Source organism: Trachurus trachurus (assembly GCF_905171665.1).
Source record: "Trachurus trachurus genome assembly, chromosome: 11".
NCBI classification, from domain to species: domain Eukaryota; kingdom Metazoa; phylum Chordata; class Actinopteri; order Carangiformes; family Carangidae; genus Trachurus; species Trachurus trachurus.
In genome coordinates, this window is record NC_139904.1 from 22,824,510 (window position 1) to 22,844,873 (window position 20,364).

Genomic DNA, 20,364 nt, shown 5'->3' on the forward strand with positions numbered 1-20,364 from the left:
GGCAGTAGTTCAGAACTGGGAGGCCGAGCTGGGGTCGCACTGGAGTAGCCGGACGATGGAAGGGTCGCTTTTGGCACCTTTGATAAACTCCTCCAGGGACAATTTGCCTGCAGAACAAAGAGAAAATTATAAAAATAGACTTCTTTTTTTTCCCCAGTGGTGCTGCATTTAATATGGTGTAAAGAGGCATTATCTGAGCTGTGGATTAGTTTTTGAGCTACAGTTCAAGTCCTTAAAAATAGTTTTCATGTGTGAATCAGTAGGCTACAACACAGTGGTATTTGAAATTGCTGGGTATGCACAAACATGCACCAAACTTGGCTATAGCAGGGAATATGGGATGGGAGCCATGTAAGATATTTATAGCTCAGTTATGGAATCAACGAGTTCAGATGGAAGAAACAGGCTGACCAGAAAAATATTTATTTGGGGTAAACAACTTTTTGGATCTAAGTCAGAAGTCATGTGCAATTTGTTTTACAACTCTGGGTTTGTGTGTGTATTTTTAGCCATGCTAGCAGTGTGGCTGTATAATTTACATGGTAATCAGAGTCACTCTGTCAGTCAGCTGGTTGGTCCATCCACTGAAACATCGCTACAACTACTGCATAGAGTGTCTTAAAGGTTTGTAAGTACAGTGGTCCCTGGATATGAATCATTTTTGGGTTTTTGGTTTTTAAATATATTTTACTACATGTTGTGGGGACTGAATTTGATACATACTATATGGTCCCAAGAAGGTGAATCCTACTAGTGATCCCAACTTCTCATCGAGCACCATAGCTACATGGTCATCTTATTGGATGGACTGTCATAACATAATAATGATATCGACCAGTGACACTGGTGATTCTTGAACTTTTCCTGTAGTGTCAACATTCATTGCAGTGTAAATTAGATACCTTGATAGTTAAACATTTAGGCAAATTGGCCCATTGCCATACTCCCTATAGCCATAGCAGTAGGTTTGTTACCTTTAATTGTCGGTGCAAGCTATTTTTAGAATGGTGGAGCAGAGCCGCAAGCTGCTCAGAGCTACGCTGCAGAGGGTCATGGAATTTCTTGATTTCGCTCATCAAACTCATCAAATAGCCTACACACAATCCAAGAACTTCAAAACGCTCTCGTGGACAAGTTGTGACCTGCACATTCACCACGTTATGAGATAATAACAGAACGTTACGAGACAGAGTTGTTTTCTAGGTAAATTCATGCAAAACCGCTGATGCGCGTTCCCGTCGGGGGCAGTTTTTCGGCAAGCAGTCTCTGCATTTGCCTCGAAAACAACTCCATCTCGTAACGCTCCGTTATTATCTCATAGCGTGGTGAATGTGCAGGTCACAACTTGTCCACCAGAGCGTTTTGGAGTTGTTGGATTGTGTTTTTGATGAATTTGATGCGGGAAACCAAGAAATCCCATGAGCCTCCATGGCATAGCTCTGAGCAGCTCGCGGCTCTGCTCCGCCATTCTAAAAACAGCTTGCACCGACAAATAAAGGTAACAAACCTATTCCTAAAACTATAGGGATCATGGCCAATTTTCCAAAATGTTGAACTATCCCTTTAAGCATTTAGCTCAAAGAGCTGTTGTGTGCTGTACCCTATGTGAACAGCCTCACAGGGAAGGGATGGCTGCAAGTGCTGAATTATGAAAAGGTCAATATTCTTCATCATTCATTTTGTAAAAATGGATGATGCACAAAGCCTAAAATGGTTGTGCATTCATGAAATATATAAATCAGCCAGTCATTCGGAGAAAGCCTGGGAGTTCAGAGAGAGGCTGAGTCTTACTAGTCTAACTATAAGATCTCTTGTTTTCAATAACAATGAGCACATTTCAAGAATTATCTTCTACAAACTGTCACATTTCGTCTGATACCCCTCACTCCTGCCCTCTCCTCTCAGCATATTCATCCCTCCTCGTTGCCATTTCCTCCACTCACCATCATTATTGAGGTCCATTTGTCTGAAGATCTTATCTGTCCTCTTCTCCGGCGTGGATTCATCCTCTGGCATCTTCATCACAGATGACACCATCTTGTAGATGGCCTGAGAGACAGAGCGGCAGATCAAGCAAGATAGAGAGAGAGACACACAGAGAGAGAGAGAGAGAAAGAGGGAGAGAGACAGGCGTGGTTGGGTGGGAACGAGAGGAAAGAAAGATAAGTGAATTCAAGCCAGCAGGGATCCATTAAGGGGACTCAGCAGGAGAGAACTAAAACAAAACTGAGCTGAAAAATAATGTCACTGCAGCTTTCAAGATGCTGATATACACACTTTCTAAAGTCCACATGATCCACTTCCATTTGTTAGTCCTGATGCTAAGAGCTGCTCCCTGGGCAGCTTCTCCACAAATACCCACGCAGGGTCTGTGTGCCTGTAGGACTACACGCCATCATACCACAGTGACAGGGATTGTATGTACCAATAGTTTGGGGGCGAGAGGCTTACAAGCAGAGCTTACTATATTGATCTGATACATCTTTATCTCTTGACTGATAGGAGCACCCCCTGTCCCCTGATAGTATTAAATTAACCTTGCAAGCCAACACCGGACAGAGCAGCTGCAAGTACCAGAGTATCTGCAGTCAGCTTACTGACCGTAGATCAGTGTCACAGCAGCGCCCTCAGAAGTGTAGGTAGCCTGCATGAAATAAGCCCTCTGAGCTTTTCAGTAAGACATAGGGATTTAAATGCATCTCTTGACTGAAATATATTGTTTATTGCCTGACTGGTTATATATTGAAAAATACTAAAAGATAGGTGCACAAAACAATTGAGTTGATTCCAAATTCAGTTTATTCATTTATTTATTTACTATTGCTTCAAAAAAAATTATCATAGTCTTATGAAATAAATCAGCCACACAGACCAGACAGTGATTTAACAGCCTGTCTTTAGACTGACTATGAAAATAACAGTAGATAAGAAAGAACAATAGAAATAATACAATCCATTTAGAGTTCCAATCCATCTGAAAGCATAGTTTTAATGGAGGAAAAAAAACTGAATACAATTGAATTAACAGTTATTTGGTCCCTGCACAGTTGTTGAGTTGCACAGTGCAAACTCTTTTGTGTTCTGTTTGTTTGTGTGTAGTGATACACAAGGTTTGGCCATTTTAAATTAGCTTCTCAGAAATAATGGACAATTTTGCAGGCTAAGATTGACTCTCCAAAGAATATCACCCCTGCACACATTAAGATGAGGCCTATGTAGTCTTCAAACAAATCTACAGGGAGCTGCTAGCACCAAACAAGTGTACAGTAAACCATTCATTCCTCAAGTTTTATGTTATATTCAATGTCTTTATGGGGCATGTTTACAGAAATGTAAAAAACTATTTGTGGTTAATACAAAAATATGTTGTAAACTTTCTTGGCAAACTGTATCCTTCCTAGAGTTTTGCAACCAAATTTCTTACTGTTTACTACATTGTGCCTGTCAAGAGACATAGATAAACTGTTGGAACTGTTAGATAAACTCTTGTTAGGCTAAGTAAAGCTAAGCTAATAGCCTCCAAGCACTTCTTATCTAACTCTCAAGAAAAAAGTGAATGAATAAATACATAAATGAGTAGCCTAATGTATTTCCCAAAATGTATGACTTCTTTCTTTCAACAGAGGGTAAACTCAGTTTGCTGTTTTCTGTTCAATGTCATTGAAAGCTACTTAAAAAAAGGTGGTGAATAAGCATTAGATTTTAACTTTAAGTTCCTGTCCATGGATCAATAAGGATATCCGATTGTTCCAGTGGTATTCTGATGCATTTATTCATGCGTGTCGAACAAGGTTGTAGTAATACTGCAACATCCTCTGCTGTTTGGGGAAAATATCCATTTTCTGCAGTTTGATTTAACTAAATTTCCTCCTTACATCATTTTCAATCAGCAGGAACAAGTTGATTTGGTAGGTTTCAAATAAGATTAAAAAAGGACATTTTGTTGGGCATGTGTTCTGATTGGGGCATGTAGGGTGAAGACCTGCCCTGCTGTCCGATAATGTGGTGTAAAACAAATTTGACTTCCCCTATTATGACAATCTCTCTGTCTCTCTCTCACAGTGTACAATGACACAATGGGCCCCTCCTCTCACATCCAGCGGTGCGTAACCTCAATGAGCTTGAGGATAATCCCAGTATTCTGCACACTCAGGGATAAACTCTGGTTAAATTTAACTCACTAATCCATGAGAACCTAGAAGCGTGTGCACGCAGACAGCGCGCGCACGCACACACACACACACACACATGCACAAGCACACACATACACATACACACAGAGAAACTTGTTTCATTGTCCCCGTGAGGTTCAGTCATGGACATAATGGATTCCATTACTCAAACCTTAACCATCACATCACATGTCTTACCCTAAAACCAAGCCCTAAAACTCAAGCAGTTCCTTTCCCTGAGGACTTAAATTTTGTCCCCACAGTGTCCCTGTGTCCCCGTGGGTAAGTGTGTTCATGCTGGAGTCCCCACCAGGATATGAAAATAAGCCCACAGAGAACACACAGCAAGATACTCAGTACAACATCCCAGTCTGAGTCTCTCTACTTCGTCTCCTGAACAATGAAAGGATTACATGCTGCACAAATGTAACAGTGTACTTAGCAGTCTTCATAGAAACTGTTGCCTGTGCCAATATTGCATTCAGCATATTAAATATGCCTATTAGAGTCTTTGCATATTAGTGCTTGAGCCTCTCCATACAGTACGTACTGAAACGAATGTATTAACTTGCATAATTGAAGTAAACACTGTCTATTTCTGTCCATGCAGAGTCTACACAGGCGTCTGGTTAAAATATAATATCCAATAGTGTTTTTTTTCAGTATTTTCAAGAACTTAAGAGGTTGATATAGTGAAAATTTTTTTTAAAAATGTTGATCTCTGAGTGACGCCAGCACCTCCATACTTTTACACTGCATGTGAGCTTTGGTAACTTAGAGAGTCATGAAATTATTTAGGTATTTCCTGTGATGCTCATAAACCCTACCTGACAAGGATTTGGGATTCTGCAGTTTCTGATTGGTGTATTTTATCTAAAAGGAACAAGTTGAACTCTGCACATTGAGGTTAGCTTAATTGAGGAATATGACTCAGCATGTGAACATATCTGTAATTCCCTCTAGAAGAGCCCCCTAAAGCCCCAAAAGAAAACAATCCTGATGATGTCACTGAGGTTATCACAGCTGTGGATGGAAACTGAGTATTTATAACGGCAAGTCTGCGGCAAAGGCAGGATAAAAATATAATCGGTTGAATTGTGGAAAAGTTCTTTCTGTACATTCCTAGTCATTTAAAAGAATTGAAAAATATCCAACTTTATTCTTAGAGTTCAAAAACCTCAGCCAATCCTGAAACCCCCAATCAAACATTACCCATTGTCTCTTGCTCACCTGTACAATCTCCAGCATCTCGTCGCGGCTGATGTACCCGTTCCCGTCCAGGTCGTACATGCTGAAGGCCCATTTCAGCTTTTGCTCGAGCTTCCCTCGTGACGTCACGCTCAAGGCAATGATGAACTCCCGGAAGTCTATCGTCCCGTCGTTGTTGGTGTCAAAGGTTCGGAAGACATGCTCAGCAAACTTGGAGGCATCACCGTAGGGGAAGAAATTGGCGTAAATCTTCTTGAACTCCTCCACATTCAGAGTCCCACTGGGACAATCCTTCAAGAAACCCTGAGGAAAAGAAAAAAGATGATATGAGCCAAGACAAGGGTGACAATAATTCCTTTAATGCCTTCTTTCAGCCTCCGGGACAATACATCTCTGTGATACAATTTCTACATCAGCAGACACTCTTTCCATTATAACTGACAGATAAAACCATTTCGATCAGGAATCAAATATCTCTAACAAAACTTTTGACTTGTAAATGTTTCATTCATGTAATGCTCCATTCTGAAGAAGTATTTTTGCAAAAAGAAATTAGTCTTGGATATTTGAGAGCAGTTCTATCTTCTTTTGAGGGAGTCACATTTGATAAAGCAGCATTGTGCCTGAGAAGAAAAGGGAGGTAAAAGTCATGTCAGTCATGGTCTTTGTTCAGCAGAAATGTAGCACTTTTTAAGATCGAAGCAGTGAGGTGACAAAGTCATTGTCCTGTTTTAAAACTGGAGTTACTTTGTGATCATCATGTTAAATATTATCATGGGTGAAGGCAGCAAGGCAACACGGCTCTGCTCCTAATACATTTTTTTTTCGTTCTTTGTGTTTTTGACATTTCGCTACTTTCAGCGCGGCTTTCTAACTCCAAGCTCAGATATATGGCCAATAAATCCCCAAAAAGAAGACAGGCTGGATTTATTCTCCAGGACCTAAGGCACTTTAACATCCCGTGGAGCATACTTCATAGTTTATATGTCATATCCAGCATCCAGGACCTGTTAATCCACTGAGACCAAACACCATCATGACCATTGTCAGTGTGAGGGGACCTGGGGTCAGTGAGGCTTAAGTCACAGATCAGGAAGGTGATGGTTTAAACATGTACAGCTCTCATTCAGGACAGCTCACACAGCTGTTCTGTAGGTCTAATCCACACATAAAGCCATATAGCCATTACACAAACACATATCCATGAAAACAAGATGAGATAATGCATGCGGTCAGTCTGCTGTGGCACTTCATCACGGCAAAATTAATCCGGTCTCCCCAGTGGATTACCAGACTGGGTGGTGCTGTGACTTGGACGGAGATAAACGTCATATTCTAGGCAGCTGTCGGTTTTACTAATTACTGATGTCATGACCTTACTGATGACGGGGGGCTCTGACAGATTCATGTGGATATAGGTGCAACGGTGCTACGGTCAGTTCTCAAAAAGTAATCGTAGTACTATATCTATTACAACCTGGGATATTGCTTTGTTTATGTTGAAGAGCCATCCAGTTCCAATCTGGATTGGCTAAAAATTGTCTGAACAACCCCTACGGCTGTTTTCGAAACCGTATACTACTGTACTGCCTACTACATACTGCGTTAGTATGTACTGTATACTGCATACTGAATGTGGGATTCAGTATGCTATTTCAGCAGACCAACGCCATTCACACCGCAGTATAGACCAGAGCGGCATCTCTATGCAAATGAGAATGACTGAGGCATCCTGCAGTTCGGCGGCAACCGGCGGCATCCTGTCAGAATAGAGATGTCTGTCGGCTGCCTTTTTTTCCTTTTTTTTGTATTTCGGCTCCCCAATGACCAGCGTGATCGAACTTTGACGTCAGTCACGTGACGAGCGGCCAAAGCGGCTGAAAATATTTGCCGTTTTGGGAGCTGTCTTATCTGACGCCCACCCTCGAGCGTTTTTGACGCTTTGGAAGCTTTTGGTGTGAACGCAGTAACTGGATGAATGACCCCACGCAGTGGCCAGAAATTTCTTACCCGGAAATCTACATGTATTTGGTCGAATCACCAGGTAGGTGTTGTCTGTAAATAGCCTATTAATAGCCAACTTTTTGTTAGTTAGTTTGTTAAGCCAGTTAGGCTGAACTTTCCAAATGGAGGGATGCCGGGCTCTGCCCCTAAATGACCCAGGATGCCTCAGTCACTCTCATTTGCATAAAGATGCTGCTCTGGTCTATACTGTATACAAAACAGGCGAAAAGCTGTTTTATTTCCCGCTGTAGCGAAATGAAATGAATGTCTTTATTGTCATTGCACAAGTACAACGAAATTGGGTGCAGTCCTTAAAGTGCAAGTAGGATTGGTATTACGTAACTTTATTAATTTTTAATATTTTTTCATGTGAGAAAGTAACTGTTTAGATCCCAAATATAAGGCTAGTTTATCCAAATGACAGCTTTTTAGAAGTCTGCTCCGATGTTTTTCGGAGAAGTGAAGCTCCACCTGTGTGAGCAGTGACCGGGACATCACAGAGGCAGCAGCCGGTCTGCAGAGCTGCTCGGCCGGCCAACCTTCGTCTCCCGGGGGAGAAAATGATCGCTAATTAACTTACCCGCAGGTTTTTAGAGGTTTACCACTGGCTGGTTAAATTATTTTTAGGAGATAAATGTTGGGTAACACTACATAATACAGCCCGCGACTTAGAGCGTACCTACCGCCCTCTTTCCGCATAGGTTGCCCCTTATTTCACACAAGTACTGAGTAACTGCGGCTCACTTCCCCCCTTGTTTCCCCCGTGCATTTACAGTGTAACTAGGCTGCGTCTTAGCGCGTAACTCCGGTTAACTTACATCCTGCTTTACACCAACTTCCACACAAGTAAAGAGTAACTCTCGCTCACTTCCCTCACGGTTTTACAGTATAACTAGGCTGCGTCTTAGCACGTAACTCCTGTCCTACTTTACACCAAATTACACAGTAACTCTCGCTCACCCCGCCACTATTTCCCTGCATTTTACAGTATAACTAGGCTGTGTCTTAGAGCGTAACTCCCGTACAAGTACGTGCTACTTTGCCCGGACTTACAGTGTAACTCCTGGTCATTTCCCACCAATGATTTTAACCAATATTAGAAATTAAAAAGTCTACTACAATATGAGCACAATTGTTACAATCCATTTTTTTTTTATTGTCAGCAGGAAAATGTCACCTCTATTCCAGAGATTTATTATTAATTAATTAATTGTATGGTTTGGAATACTGAGAAATTGGGATAGAGCATGGAAATTGATCAATAACAGGCTGGCTGGTAGCAAACTTACCTCTCTAAAATGCACATCTATGAAAGTCTAGTTCTGTCATCCAAGGGCAAAACACAAACTATACAGTAATACATCCACAATAATGAATCATTCAGAGATAGAAAATGTATTCTTTATTCTTTATTAAACAGAAAACACATGACACATCCACATCCATGATCATTCATAAACTTTAATGCAAGTAGATCTTAATTTCCCTGTAAATGAGCACTGTTATTCCCTCCTTAGTGTGCAACTACACTCTAGTTGTCCTGGAGTTACCCAGTAACTACAAGATAGCGGGCTGTATTATAAAGTATTCTTTGTTATTCCCTCCTTAGTGTGCAAATACACTCTAGTTGTCTTGCAACTACACTCTAGTTGTCCCGTAGTTACCCAGTAACTACAAGATAGCGGGCTGTATTATAAAGTATTCTTTGTTATTCCCTCCTTAGTGTGCAAATACACTGTAATTGTCCTGCAACTACACTCTAGTTGTCCTGGAGTTACCCAGTAACTAAAGATAGCGGGCTGTATTATAAAGTATTCTTTGTTATTCCCTCCTTAGTGTGCAAATACACTGTAATTGTCCTGCAACTACACTCTAGTTGTCCTGGAGTTACCCAGTAACTAAAGATAGCGGGCTGTATTATAAAGTATTCTTTGTTATTCCCTCCTTAGTGTGCAAATACACTGTAATTGTCCTGCAACTACACTCTAGTTGTCCTGGAGTTACCCAGTAACTAAAGATAGCGGGCTGTATTATAAAGTGTTCTTTGTTATTCCCTCCTTAGTGTGCAAATACACTCTAGTTGTCGTGCAACTACACTCTAGTTGTCCTGGAGTTACCCAGTAACTAAAGATAGCGGGCTGTATTATAAAGTATTCTTTGTTATTCCCTCCTTAGTGTGCAAATACACTGTAATTGTCCTGCAAATACACTGTAATTGTCCTGCAACTACACTCTAGTTGTCCCGTAGTTACCCAGTAACTACAAGATAGCGGGCTGTATTATAAAGTATTCTTTGTTATTCCCTCCTTAGTGTGCAAATACACTGTAATTGTCCTGCAACTACACTCTAGTTGTCCTGGAGTTACCCAGTACCTTCTACTACAGCTGTAACTACTGTCTAAGTAGAACCAGTAAGTTAGAACACAGTTTGTTTCACAAGATAACATCATCTGAAAGTACAGTAATACAAAGACAAAACTAACTGAAGTGTCCCAGACCCTGACATCATAAAATAACAGATTTCTACTGGCTTTTGTTATTTACATTAAAGTTAAGTTTTGTTCCGTCTGTTATAAACTGTTTAATTTAGTTTTGATCCATCTGTCTGGCCCTTCTAAGTCTAAAATAGTCAGTCAAGTCAGTTTCATCTGACAAAATGTACTTTCTAAGTTAGAAGAGTCAAGTTGAAAAGATCGTTGTGATACTACTATCACACCGGAGTGTGACACTCAGTAATGGAGAATGGATGGGCTCCTCCATAAAAGGTGATCTTGATCTTGATCCAGCTCCTTGGGCCAAAGCAGAGATCAGGGTCATGGGTGGCGTGCCATCTCCCTCGTCAGGCACCATTTTCATGCCATCTCAAAAACCTCACCTGTGTAGAAACATAATTATATATTGTATCATCAACTTCATCACATAAAATGCATCACTGTAAAACAAAGTGAGAAAATTAATAACTTTGAACGGTACAGTTTTTCCTCATCATGGAATACTTAATCCCGGTTTTACCTTTCACATCATGAATCATTAGCCTTTTAAACCATAACTTGTGATTTTTAAGTATATTAATCAATTACAAATTATACATATTTTTTTCTTTAACTATTGAGTAATTATTTTAACCATTTAAAAATCTTAAATTTTACAAAATCAATGCTATTACCATACTGTTTCACAACTGTAGGCTGCACCAGTACATTAACTGTTAATGTTACTCTTGACTGTATTCATCATAACATTCATGACCAACAGTAACGTTAGCTAATGGAGCTAATGTGTACAGTACTAACACAAATACAACCTCAAAGCAAAACCGCAGCACTTACAGTTCCCGGTTGCCTGGTGCAGGGGAAAACACACACTATTATCAAAGACGCATTTATTGAATATCTTTGCTATTATCTTTAGCACAAGCTAACATTGCTAGCTGCGTTAGCATAGCTACTTAACTCACCAAGAGGTTGATAACACGGTGAAACTGCCGTCGCACAGGTCCTGGGTGCATCCCTCACGTCTCCCGGGGTGTTTGCTCTGTGTTTATATCAACATATCACATCGTAGACATTGCATAATTTCCCTCATTTCTCCACTTCGTCTCCTCCTGTCGTCCCTGTGGCTGTGTCAACAAGCTCCGTCCTCGCTGTGGGGTGGGACTTTCTACCTTCTCAACAGGCAACCAATGACAAGTGAGCAGCTTCTGGTCTGACCAATGACAGATGGTCAAAGGTGAGTGACTGTGATTGACAACTTATGTGATCAATGATGAGCAGCGTAGTTAGACAGGTTATAATCAAATAGGATGAAATAAGGTGTCAATCACAGTCACTCACCTTTGACCATCTGTCATTGGTCAGACCAGAAGCTGCTCACTTCTCATTGGTTGCCTGTTGAGAAGGTAGAAAGTCCCACCTCACAGCGAGGACGGAGCTTGTTGACACAGCCGCAGGGACGACAGGAGGAGACGAAGTGGAGAAATGAGGGAAATTATGCAATGTCTACGATGTGATATGTTGATATAAACACAGAGCAAACACCCCAGGAGACGTGAGAGATGAACCCAGGACCTGTGCGACGGCAGTTTCACCGCGTTATCAACCTCTTGGTGAGTTAAGTAGCTATGCTAACGCAGCTAGCAATGTTAGCTTGTGCTAAAGATAATAGTGTGTGTTTTCCCCTGCACCAGGCAACCGGGAACTGTAAGTGCTGCGGTTTTGCTTTGAGGTTGTATTTGTGTTAGTACTGTACACATTAGCTCCATTAGCTAACATTACTGTTGGTCATGAATGTTATGATGAATACAGTCAAGAGTAACATTAACAGTTAATGTACTGGTGCAGCCTACAGTTGTGAAACAGTATGGTAATAGCATTGATTTTGTAAAATTTAAGATTTTTAAATGGTTAAAATAATTACTCAATAGTTAAAGAAAAAAATATGTATAATTTGTAATTGATTAATATGCTTAAAAATCACAAGTTATGGTTTAAAAGGCTAATGATTCATGATGTGAAAGGTAAAACCGGGATTAAGTATTCCATGATGAGAAAAACTGTACCGTTCAAAGTTATTAATTTTCTCACTTTGTTTTACAGTGATGCATTTTATGTGATGAAGTTGATGATACAATATATAATTATGTTTCTACACAGGTGAGGTTTTTGAGATGCCATGAAAATGGTGCCTGACGAGGGAGATGGCACGCCACCCATGACCCTGATCTCTGCTTTGGCCCAAGGAGCTGGATCAAGATCAAGATCACCTTTTATGGAGGAGCCCATCCATTCTCCATTACTGAGTGTCACACTCCGGTGTGATAGTAGTATCACAACGATCTTTTCAACTTGACTCTTCTAACTTAGAAAGTACATTTTGTCAGATGAAACTGACTTGACTGATTATTTTAGACTTAGAAGGACCAGACAGATGGATCAAAACTAAATTAAACAGTTTATAACAGAAGGAACAAAACTTAACTTTAATGTAAATAACAAAAGCCAGTAGAAATCTGTTATTTTATGATGTCAGGGTCGGGGACACTTCAGTTAGTTTTGTCTTTGTATTACTGTACTTTCAGATGATGTTATCTCGTGAAACAAACTGTGTTCTAACTTACTGGTTCTACTTAGACAGTAGTTACAGCTGTAGTAGAAGGTACTGGGTAACTCCAGGACAACTAGAGTGTAGTTGCAAGACAATTACAGTGTATTTGCACACTAAGGAGGGAATAACAAAGAATACTTTATAATACAGCCCGCTATCTTGTAGTTACTGGGTAACTCCAGGACAACTAGAGTGTAGTTGCAGGACAACTAGAGTGTATTTGCACACTAAGGAGGGAATAACAAAGAATACTTTATAATACAGCCCGCTATCTTTAGTTACTGGGTAACTCCAGGACAACTAGAGTGTAGTTGCAGGACAATTACAGTGTATTTGCACACTAAGGAGGGAATAACAAAGAATACTTTATAATACAGCCCGCTATCTTGTAGTTACTGGGTAACTCCAGGACAACTAGAGTGTAGTTGCACACTAAGGAGGGAATAACAGTGCTCATTTACAGGGAAATTAAGATCTACTTGCATTAAAGTTTATGAATGATCATGGATGTGGATGTGTCATGTGTTTTCTGTTTAATAAATAATAAAAACATTTTCTATCTCTGAATGATTCATTATTGTGGATGTATTACTGTATAGTTTGTGTTTTGCCCTTGGATGACAGAACTAGACTTTCATAGATGTGCATTTTAGAGAGGTAAGTTTGCTACCAGCCAGCCTGTTATTGACCAATTTCCATGCTCTATCCCAATTTCTCAGTATTCCAAACCATACAATTAATTAATTAATAATAAATCTCTGGAATAGAGGTGACATTTTCCTGCTGACAATAAAAAAAAAATGGATTGTAACAATTGTGCTCATATTGTAGTAGACTTTTTAATTTCTAATATTGGTTAAAATCATTGGTGGGAAATGACCAGGAGTTACACTGTAAGTCCGGGCAAAGTAGCACGTAATTGTACGGGAGTTACGCTCTAAGACACAGCCTAGTTATACTGTAAAATGCAGGGAAATAGTGGCGGGGTGAGCGAGAGTTACTGTGTAATTTGGTGTAAAGTAGGACAGGAGTTACGTGCTAAGACGCAGCCTAGTTATACTGTAAAACCGTGAGGGAAGTGAGCGAGAGTTACTCTTTACTTGTGTGGAAGTTGGTGTAAAGCAGGATGTAAGTTAACCGGAGTTACGCGCTAAGACACAGCCTAGTTACACTGTAAATGCACGGGGGAAACAAGGGGGGAAGTGAGCCGCAGTTACTCAGTACTTGTGTAAAATAAGGGGCAACCTATGCGGAAAGAGGGCGGTAGGTACGCTCTAAGTCGCGGGCTGTATTATGTAGTGTTACCAAATGTTGGTCTCATTGATGAAATCTAACAATTGTGGCAGTAGCATTAGTTTGTTTGCATGAAAAGTGAAGCTTCACGTGTATTGGACAGAAGAGCGGCGTTGCCTCGGGGCTCTGTGTGTACAGAAATCACCACATTTACATCAATAAATAAATGTTTTACAATGAACCGATCAGTCTGCATTAAGTTTTATTTTATTTTATTAAGTTATATAACTTGGTTACGGTACACAGCAAATAAACTTAACTACTCTAAAGTTCACGGACATGGAGGACAGGGCACGCCGAGACAACCTGCTCATCTTCAATCTGAAAGAGGACAGCGAGGGCCCGAATCTACGCGCGTACTTGGTTGAGAATATCCCAAAGTGGTTCCCAGTCTTCGGGTCTGCACCACCGGAGTTGATGAGAGCCCACCGTCTTGGCCATTTAACTAAAGCGGGCTCCTCGCGGAACACACAGCGCACACGGCCGCTCATTGTTAAATGCCTCCGCTACACGGATAGAGATCGTTTACTCAACGAAGCAAGGAAGAATCCCCCGGAGGTGGCAGGTACCCTGCTGAAGTTTGCCGCAGATTATAGCGAGGCGACCACTAGACGCCGCAAACCCTGCTATACAGTGATGCATGAGGCTCGCATTAAAGGCTTCCAGGCTTTCCTGCTGTACCCGGCTACAATCAAGCTCTCTCGGGGACGCGACATCTACACCTTTGCTGAGCCGGGCGAGGCTGAACAGTTTCTAGCTTCACTGGACAAGGAGTAAAAACTCCCTTGAGGAGGACAATGCATTCCAGAAATGGTAAGACTGAGCCTTGTCGGGGCCATTTCAGGCTGGATCTTCTTCTTTTTTCCTGCCTTTTTTTTTTTTTTTTTTTTTTTTTTTTCTCTCTCCCTCTTTTTTTTGTTTTTGTTTGCCTCTAGGAGTGGACTACCTTAAGCAGTTTTTTCCCCTTATTATTTAGGCCTGTTCTATTTTATTTTTTGTCTTCCCCTTTATTTTTTCATTTACCTTTTTATGTATATGGCCAACTGTTTGTATTTACGCTTCCCCCCCCCCCCCCCTTTTTTTTTTCTTTTTCTCTTTTTGGCCTGTGGATTTAATCGTTTATTTGATACTTTGAATCTGACATGTCGTCATAATGGGGGTTCCCTGTGGGCCAGTGGGCTTATTGCTAAAATAATAAAACAAAACAAATTAAATTAAAAAAAAAAAAAAAAGAAAAGTTGACTTACTGCTGCCATGTAGTCTGAATGAAACTCGTATGGAGGGTGGGGGGGGCGAATAAGTCTGCTCCTTCATGGACATTGGTGTACTTTTTTTGTTTTGGGGTCATGGGACTGCTCTCCCTCTGAATGAAGAGTGGGGGCAGGGTTTGCTTAAGGCAGGATGGGAAAATGTATCAGTATTTTTGTTTTTTTTTGTTGTTGATTCTTTTCTTTTTTATCTGTGTTTTTGTGTGTGGATGTGTGTGCGTGTGGAAGGGAGGGGGGTGGATGGGGTACAGGTTTCCTTGGTGTCAGTTTTTCTACATATGAATAATAATGGCTATAAATAAGATTACAGTGCTGTCTTGGAACTCACGGGGCCTTAATTCTCCTCAGAAGCGCATAAGCACCCTCGAGATGCTTCACAGGAAAAATGTTCATTTTGCTTTTATCCAAGAGTCACATTTTTTGGAGGCTGATGTATGTAGATTGCAAAACAAACATTATCATGTGATTGCCTCCTCATGTCATACAACCAAAAGCAAAGGTGTCCTCATCGCTGCAAAACGCAATTTAAATTTTTCCATCTTAGGCTCAGGTGGAAGCGATGATGGTCGTATTACATTTTGCAAAGTAGTGTTAGATGGCATTAAAATAGCTTTAATATGTGTTTATGCCCCTAACTCTTTTGACCAGAATTTTTACGACTCGCTGGCCTCTATATTGCTAGATCTCCCAGAATACCAACTCTTGATAGGTGGGGATTTTAATTCAGTATGGCTCCATGATATTGACCGTACAGGCCTAAGAGGAAGTGCAGAGCAGCAGCGAGCATCAATTGCGATGCAGAAATTAGCTAATGATCATGGAGTAATTGATGTCTGGCGAATGATGAATCCTTCCACTAAGGAATTTTCTTTCTTTTCTGCCCGACATAAGACTTTTTCAAGAATTGACTATATTTTTGCTTCTAAAACTCTTTTTTGTGATATTTGTAACACTGATATGATCCCAATATCATGGTCTGATCATAGAGCTGTTTTGTGCACTTTTTCTTTGAGAGCTGTCAAATCAAAAGCTCCACGCTGGCGATTTAATACCACCTTACTTCAAAACGAGACCTTCAAACAAGAACTTGAGGCTGAATTGGATGAATTCATTAAAATTAACGGCAGTTCAGTTGATGATCCCAGAGTATTGTGGGATGCAGTCAAGGGCTGCATCAGAAATAAAACTATCTCCCTTGCTTCAAATCTGAACAAAACTAGGAAACATCGCATTGAATCTTTGGAGATTGCAATTGTAGCTGCTGAGCAAGCATTATTGAATAACAACTCAGCTGAAAATATAGATAAGCGCCGAAAGTTACTGGACGAACTCAGTGGCCTATTGAGACAGAATGCAGAATTCATAATCCATCGTACTAGACAGAATCACTATATGAATAGTGCACGCCCCAGCCGCCTCCTTGCTCTCAAATTAAGAACAAATGAGGACAGAGCAAACATCGCTGCAATCAGGACCAATGACGATATCTTAACCTCTGACCCCATAGAAATTAATAGTACTTTCAAATTATTTTATCAAGATCTTTACAACTCAGAGATTAGCCATGATGAACAAGCCTGTAATGTTTTTTTAGAGTCCTTAAAGTTACCAAAATTGACCTCAGAGGCAACGAATATTCTGGAGGCACCCTTTACTTTGGTAGAGCTGGAAAAGGCTATAAGACAAATGAATAAAGATCGATCACCTGGGCTGGATGGATTACCCCCAGAGCTTTTCATTCATTTTTGGTCTCGACTAGGCCCACTGCTGCTAAACATGATCAATTTTTCTATTTCAAAGGGTTCCTTTTCGACTAGCTCAAATGTGGCGGTGATAACTCTTTTGTTGAAGAAGGATAAATCGCCCACTGACTGTTCCTCCTATAGGCCACTGAGTCTTCTAAATTGTGAAATTAAACTGTTCGCCAAGATTTTGGCAAGTCGCTTGGAGAATTACTTGCCTCACTTGATTCACCATGATCAAACTGGCTTCATGAAGTCTAGATATGCATCTGATAATGTCCGTCGCCTTCTCCATCTTATTCATTCAGCCTCAAGATCAGATGATACAGCCATCCTCTCTTTAGATGCAGAGAAGGCATTTGATCGGCTAGAGTGGAATTATTTATGGGCAGTGCTTAGACATATGGGGCTTGGTGAAGGTTTTATTTCTTTGGTCAAATTATTATATAATAATCCGAGTGCGGTGGTATTAACTGGTAACATGTGCTCATCCAGATTTCCAGTCTCCAGATCTTCTCGGCAGGGCTGCCCCTTATCCCCCCTTTTGTTTGCTCTCTCCTTAGAGCCCGTAGCACAGGCTATTCGACAGTCGGAGGCATTGGAGCCAGTGATGATTTGTGATACACCACATGCCATTTCTTTGTATGCGGATGACATTTTGATTTTTACAAAAAATTCATCTAAATCATTGCCTCATTTGCTTAAGATCTTTCAAGATTTTGGCAATCTGTCGGGATACAGAATTAATTGGACGAAATCTTCATTACTGCCTCTGGGGGACTCTAATGATAATATACTTCCCTCTAGTATTCCCGTTGTTAACCACTTCAAATATCTAGGGGTTTATATTTCTTCTTCTCTGGAAGCTGTAATTAATAAAAATTATAATAAAGTACTTAATGATATTCATAATGATTTGAAGAGATGGAGCAAACTTCCTACCTCTTTTCAGTCAAGACTCTCTATTGTAAAGATGAACATATTACCTCGTATTAATTTTATTAGTGCAATGTTACCCCTTGACCCACCGACCGGCTTCTGGAGGAAGTTAAATTCCCTCACTAGCAGTTATTTGTGGAATAAGAAAAAACCTAAAATTAAGGCCTCTACTCTGCAGAGACAGAAATCGGCAGGTGGTGTTAACCTTCCTAATTTTGAATGGTATGCATGGTGTTTTGCCTTGCGGCCATTGACCGTTTGGCTAAATTCAGCATCTCAAGTGTCCTGGCGCCCTATTGAGGAGCAATTAATACATCCATACAATCTAGCAACTCTTATTTATTCAAACACACCACAGAAGATAGTAAAACGGGTCTTTGGTCCAATTATTGCATATATGTTTACTGTATGGCACAAAGTGCAGAAACTAGCAAACATTTGTAATACTTTTTTTTTTCAGTCCCCTATTTTTCATAACCATTTCCTTTTAATAGATGGTAAACCAATTGTTTTTCCACAATGGTCTGAGAAAGGGGTTCACAAAATCCAAGATATTGTGGGACAACAAGGTCTTCGTGAGTTCCATGATTTACAAAAGTCTTATAACCTCCCGGGCACGTCATTCTTTTTTTATTTGCAGTTACGTGCAGCTATGCGGACTCAGGGCGTACCATGGGGCGCACCTCTGGAAAATCATCCCCTGCATGTATTGCTGAGCAAAAATAGGGAAAAAGGTGGAATTATCTTGGCCCTCTACAAGTACATGGCAGTGGCCTCCTACAAATCTCTCCCACTTGATAATGTCTGGAGAAAAGACATAAATTGTTCCTTAGCTATAGATTGGCATACCATTTGGCTTAATGTAACTTTGTCATCTAGAAATGCTAACCACCAGATGATACATTACAACTTTATCCATCGATCTTATTTCACTCCGCAGAGATTGCATAAAATGAAGCTTAGAGATGATCCCTATTGTGGGTTTTGTTCAAACAATAAAATGGGTACCTATATTCATATGGTTTGGCAGTGCCCGGAGGTTGATAGATTTTGGTTAAATGTTACTAGCACCTTGTCCAATCTTCTGGATATATCTGTCCCTCACTCACAGCATTTGCTCCTGCTTAATGATACTTCTTCATTAAAGCTCACTGTAAACACAAAACGACTTCTGTTGGCTGGACTGACAGCTGCAAAAAGAATCATAGCCTGTCGCTGGAAATTGCCACATATGCTGTCAGTGAGGGAATGGCTTTTGAGCTACAAGGAGATTGCTCAGATGGAGCAATCCACTGCACAACTTCGCCATGCCAAAGCACAAAATGTCTCCTGCTGGTCAAGGCTTCTGCAAAGGATATGTGATTTGTTGTAGTATTCTGTACTTGGTATGATGTTCATGTTGAGATCATCTGCTGGGATCCCTGGGAGGGGAGGGGCAAGGGGTGTGAGTGAATGAATGTGTGTGTGTGTAAGATTTTTCTATATTTTTGTTTTGTTTGTAGTAATTTTCTGTTTGTTTTAGTTTTTTGTTGTTGTTGTTGCTGTTGTCATTTTGCTTTGTTTACTATTATTACATCTGTTGCTGTAATGGCGGTTATTGCCTTGAAGAGATTTGTGCAGGCCTTGCCTTGGGCATACCACCTGGGTTGGGGGGAGGGTTGTGGTAAGGGTTGGGCCGGATACAGCTGCCATTGTTTTCTCTATTCATATCTGTCTATTTATACTAACATGGAAAAGAACAATAAAAAATTGATCATAAAAAAAAACTACTCTAAACCGTCTTTGGTTACGGTTAGACGTCCAGGGGCGCATTGCATTGTGGGATACAGACAGTACACAATGTGGACTAGTCAGATGCATACTGGCGATTTTCCAAATCAGTAGGCTATGAATTTTGAACTGAAAAATACATATATGTACAACAAAGTGCAACAAATAACAAATAAGTGCTAAAAATGGATCTGAGTGAGAATTAACATGTATTTTCAGAAGCATTATGTAAGTGAGGTTTTGAAATAACTTTATTTCAAAAGCAGAAATATATATAATTTGAATGGTGAAATCTATATAAAACTATAATCCAACTCTTTTAGCCTATTTAACTTGTTTTGTTTTTAGTGTAAACAATATAGTGCTGAATTTTTCTACCATGGTAGCAGCAGTAGCATAACCAATTTTAGTTATAAAAGTTTCTTCACATACCTTGTACCATTCCTGCAGCTCATGGTCGGAGAACTCGGTATTCTCCCGGAGGTCCTGCAGCATCTCTGGCCGCAGCTTGCTGTTCTGTTTCCCCATGGTAACGGGACAGGACTCTCAGTTTCCTTGACAACAACAGCAACTATAGCTCTAGCCAGGCCTCTTTTCACACCTGTCAATCAGAGATAAAGAAAAACAGGAGGTCAGCAACAATTAAGCAGAGAGAAGAGGATGAACTCTGGAAGAGAAAAACTGGGCGGTCAGCAGACACCAGCACGTCACTGGAGCTGCACAGCTACAGATACAGGTAATTAGAAAGTAGGAATTTTAAAGACTAGGGAACATTTGTCTCCTGAGATGCTGCTGTGGTTATTACTGCAATACACAAAACCTGTGTTCGTCATAAAGTAAACCACAGAAAGGTTACATAAAATA

The 20,364-nt window shown here is 40.4% G+C and overlaps 1 protein-coding gene across 1 annotated transcript; it reads right to left on the minus strand.

Annotated features, from left to right (window-relative positions):
* Positions 1 to 20,028, minus strand: LOC310994142 (hippocalcin-like protein 1; the record flags this gene model as incomplete). The annotated part of the gene is made up of 4 exons (XM_083982730.1): positions 1 to 107; positions 1,944 to 2,049; positions 5,403 to 5,684; positions 19,933 to 20,028. The coding sequence occupies 4 exons, from the start codon at positions 20,026 to 20,028 to the stop codon at positions 10 to 12; spliced, it is 582 nt and encodes a 193-aa protein (XP_083838856.1). The 3' UTR covers positions 1 to 9.
* Positions 20,029 to 20,364: the final 336 nt, after the last annotated feature.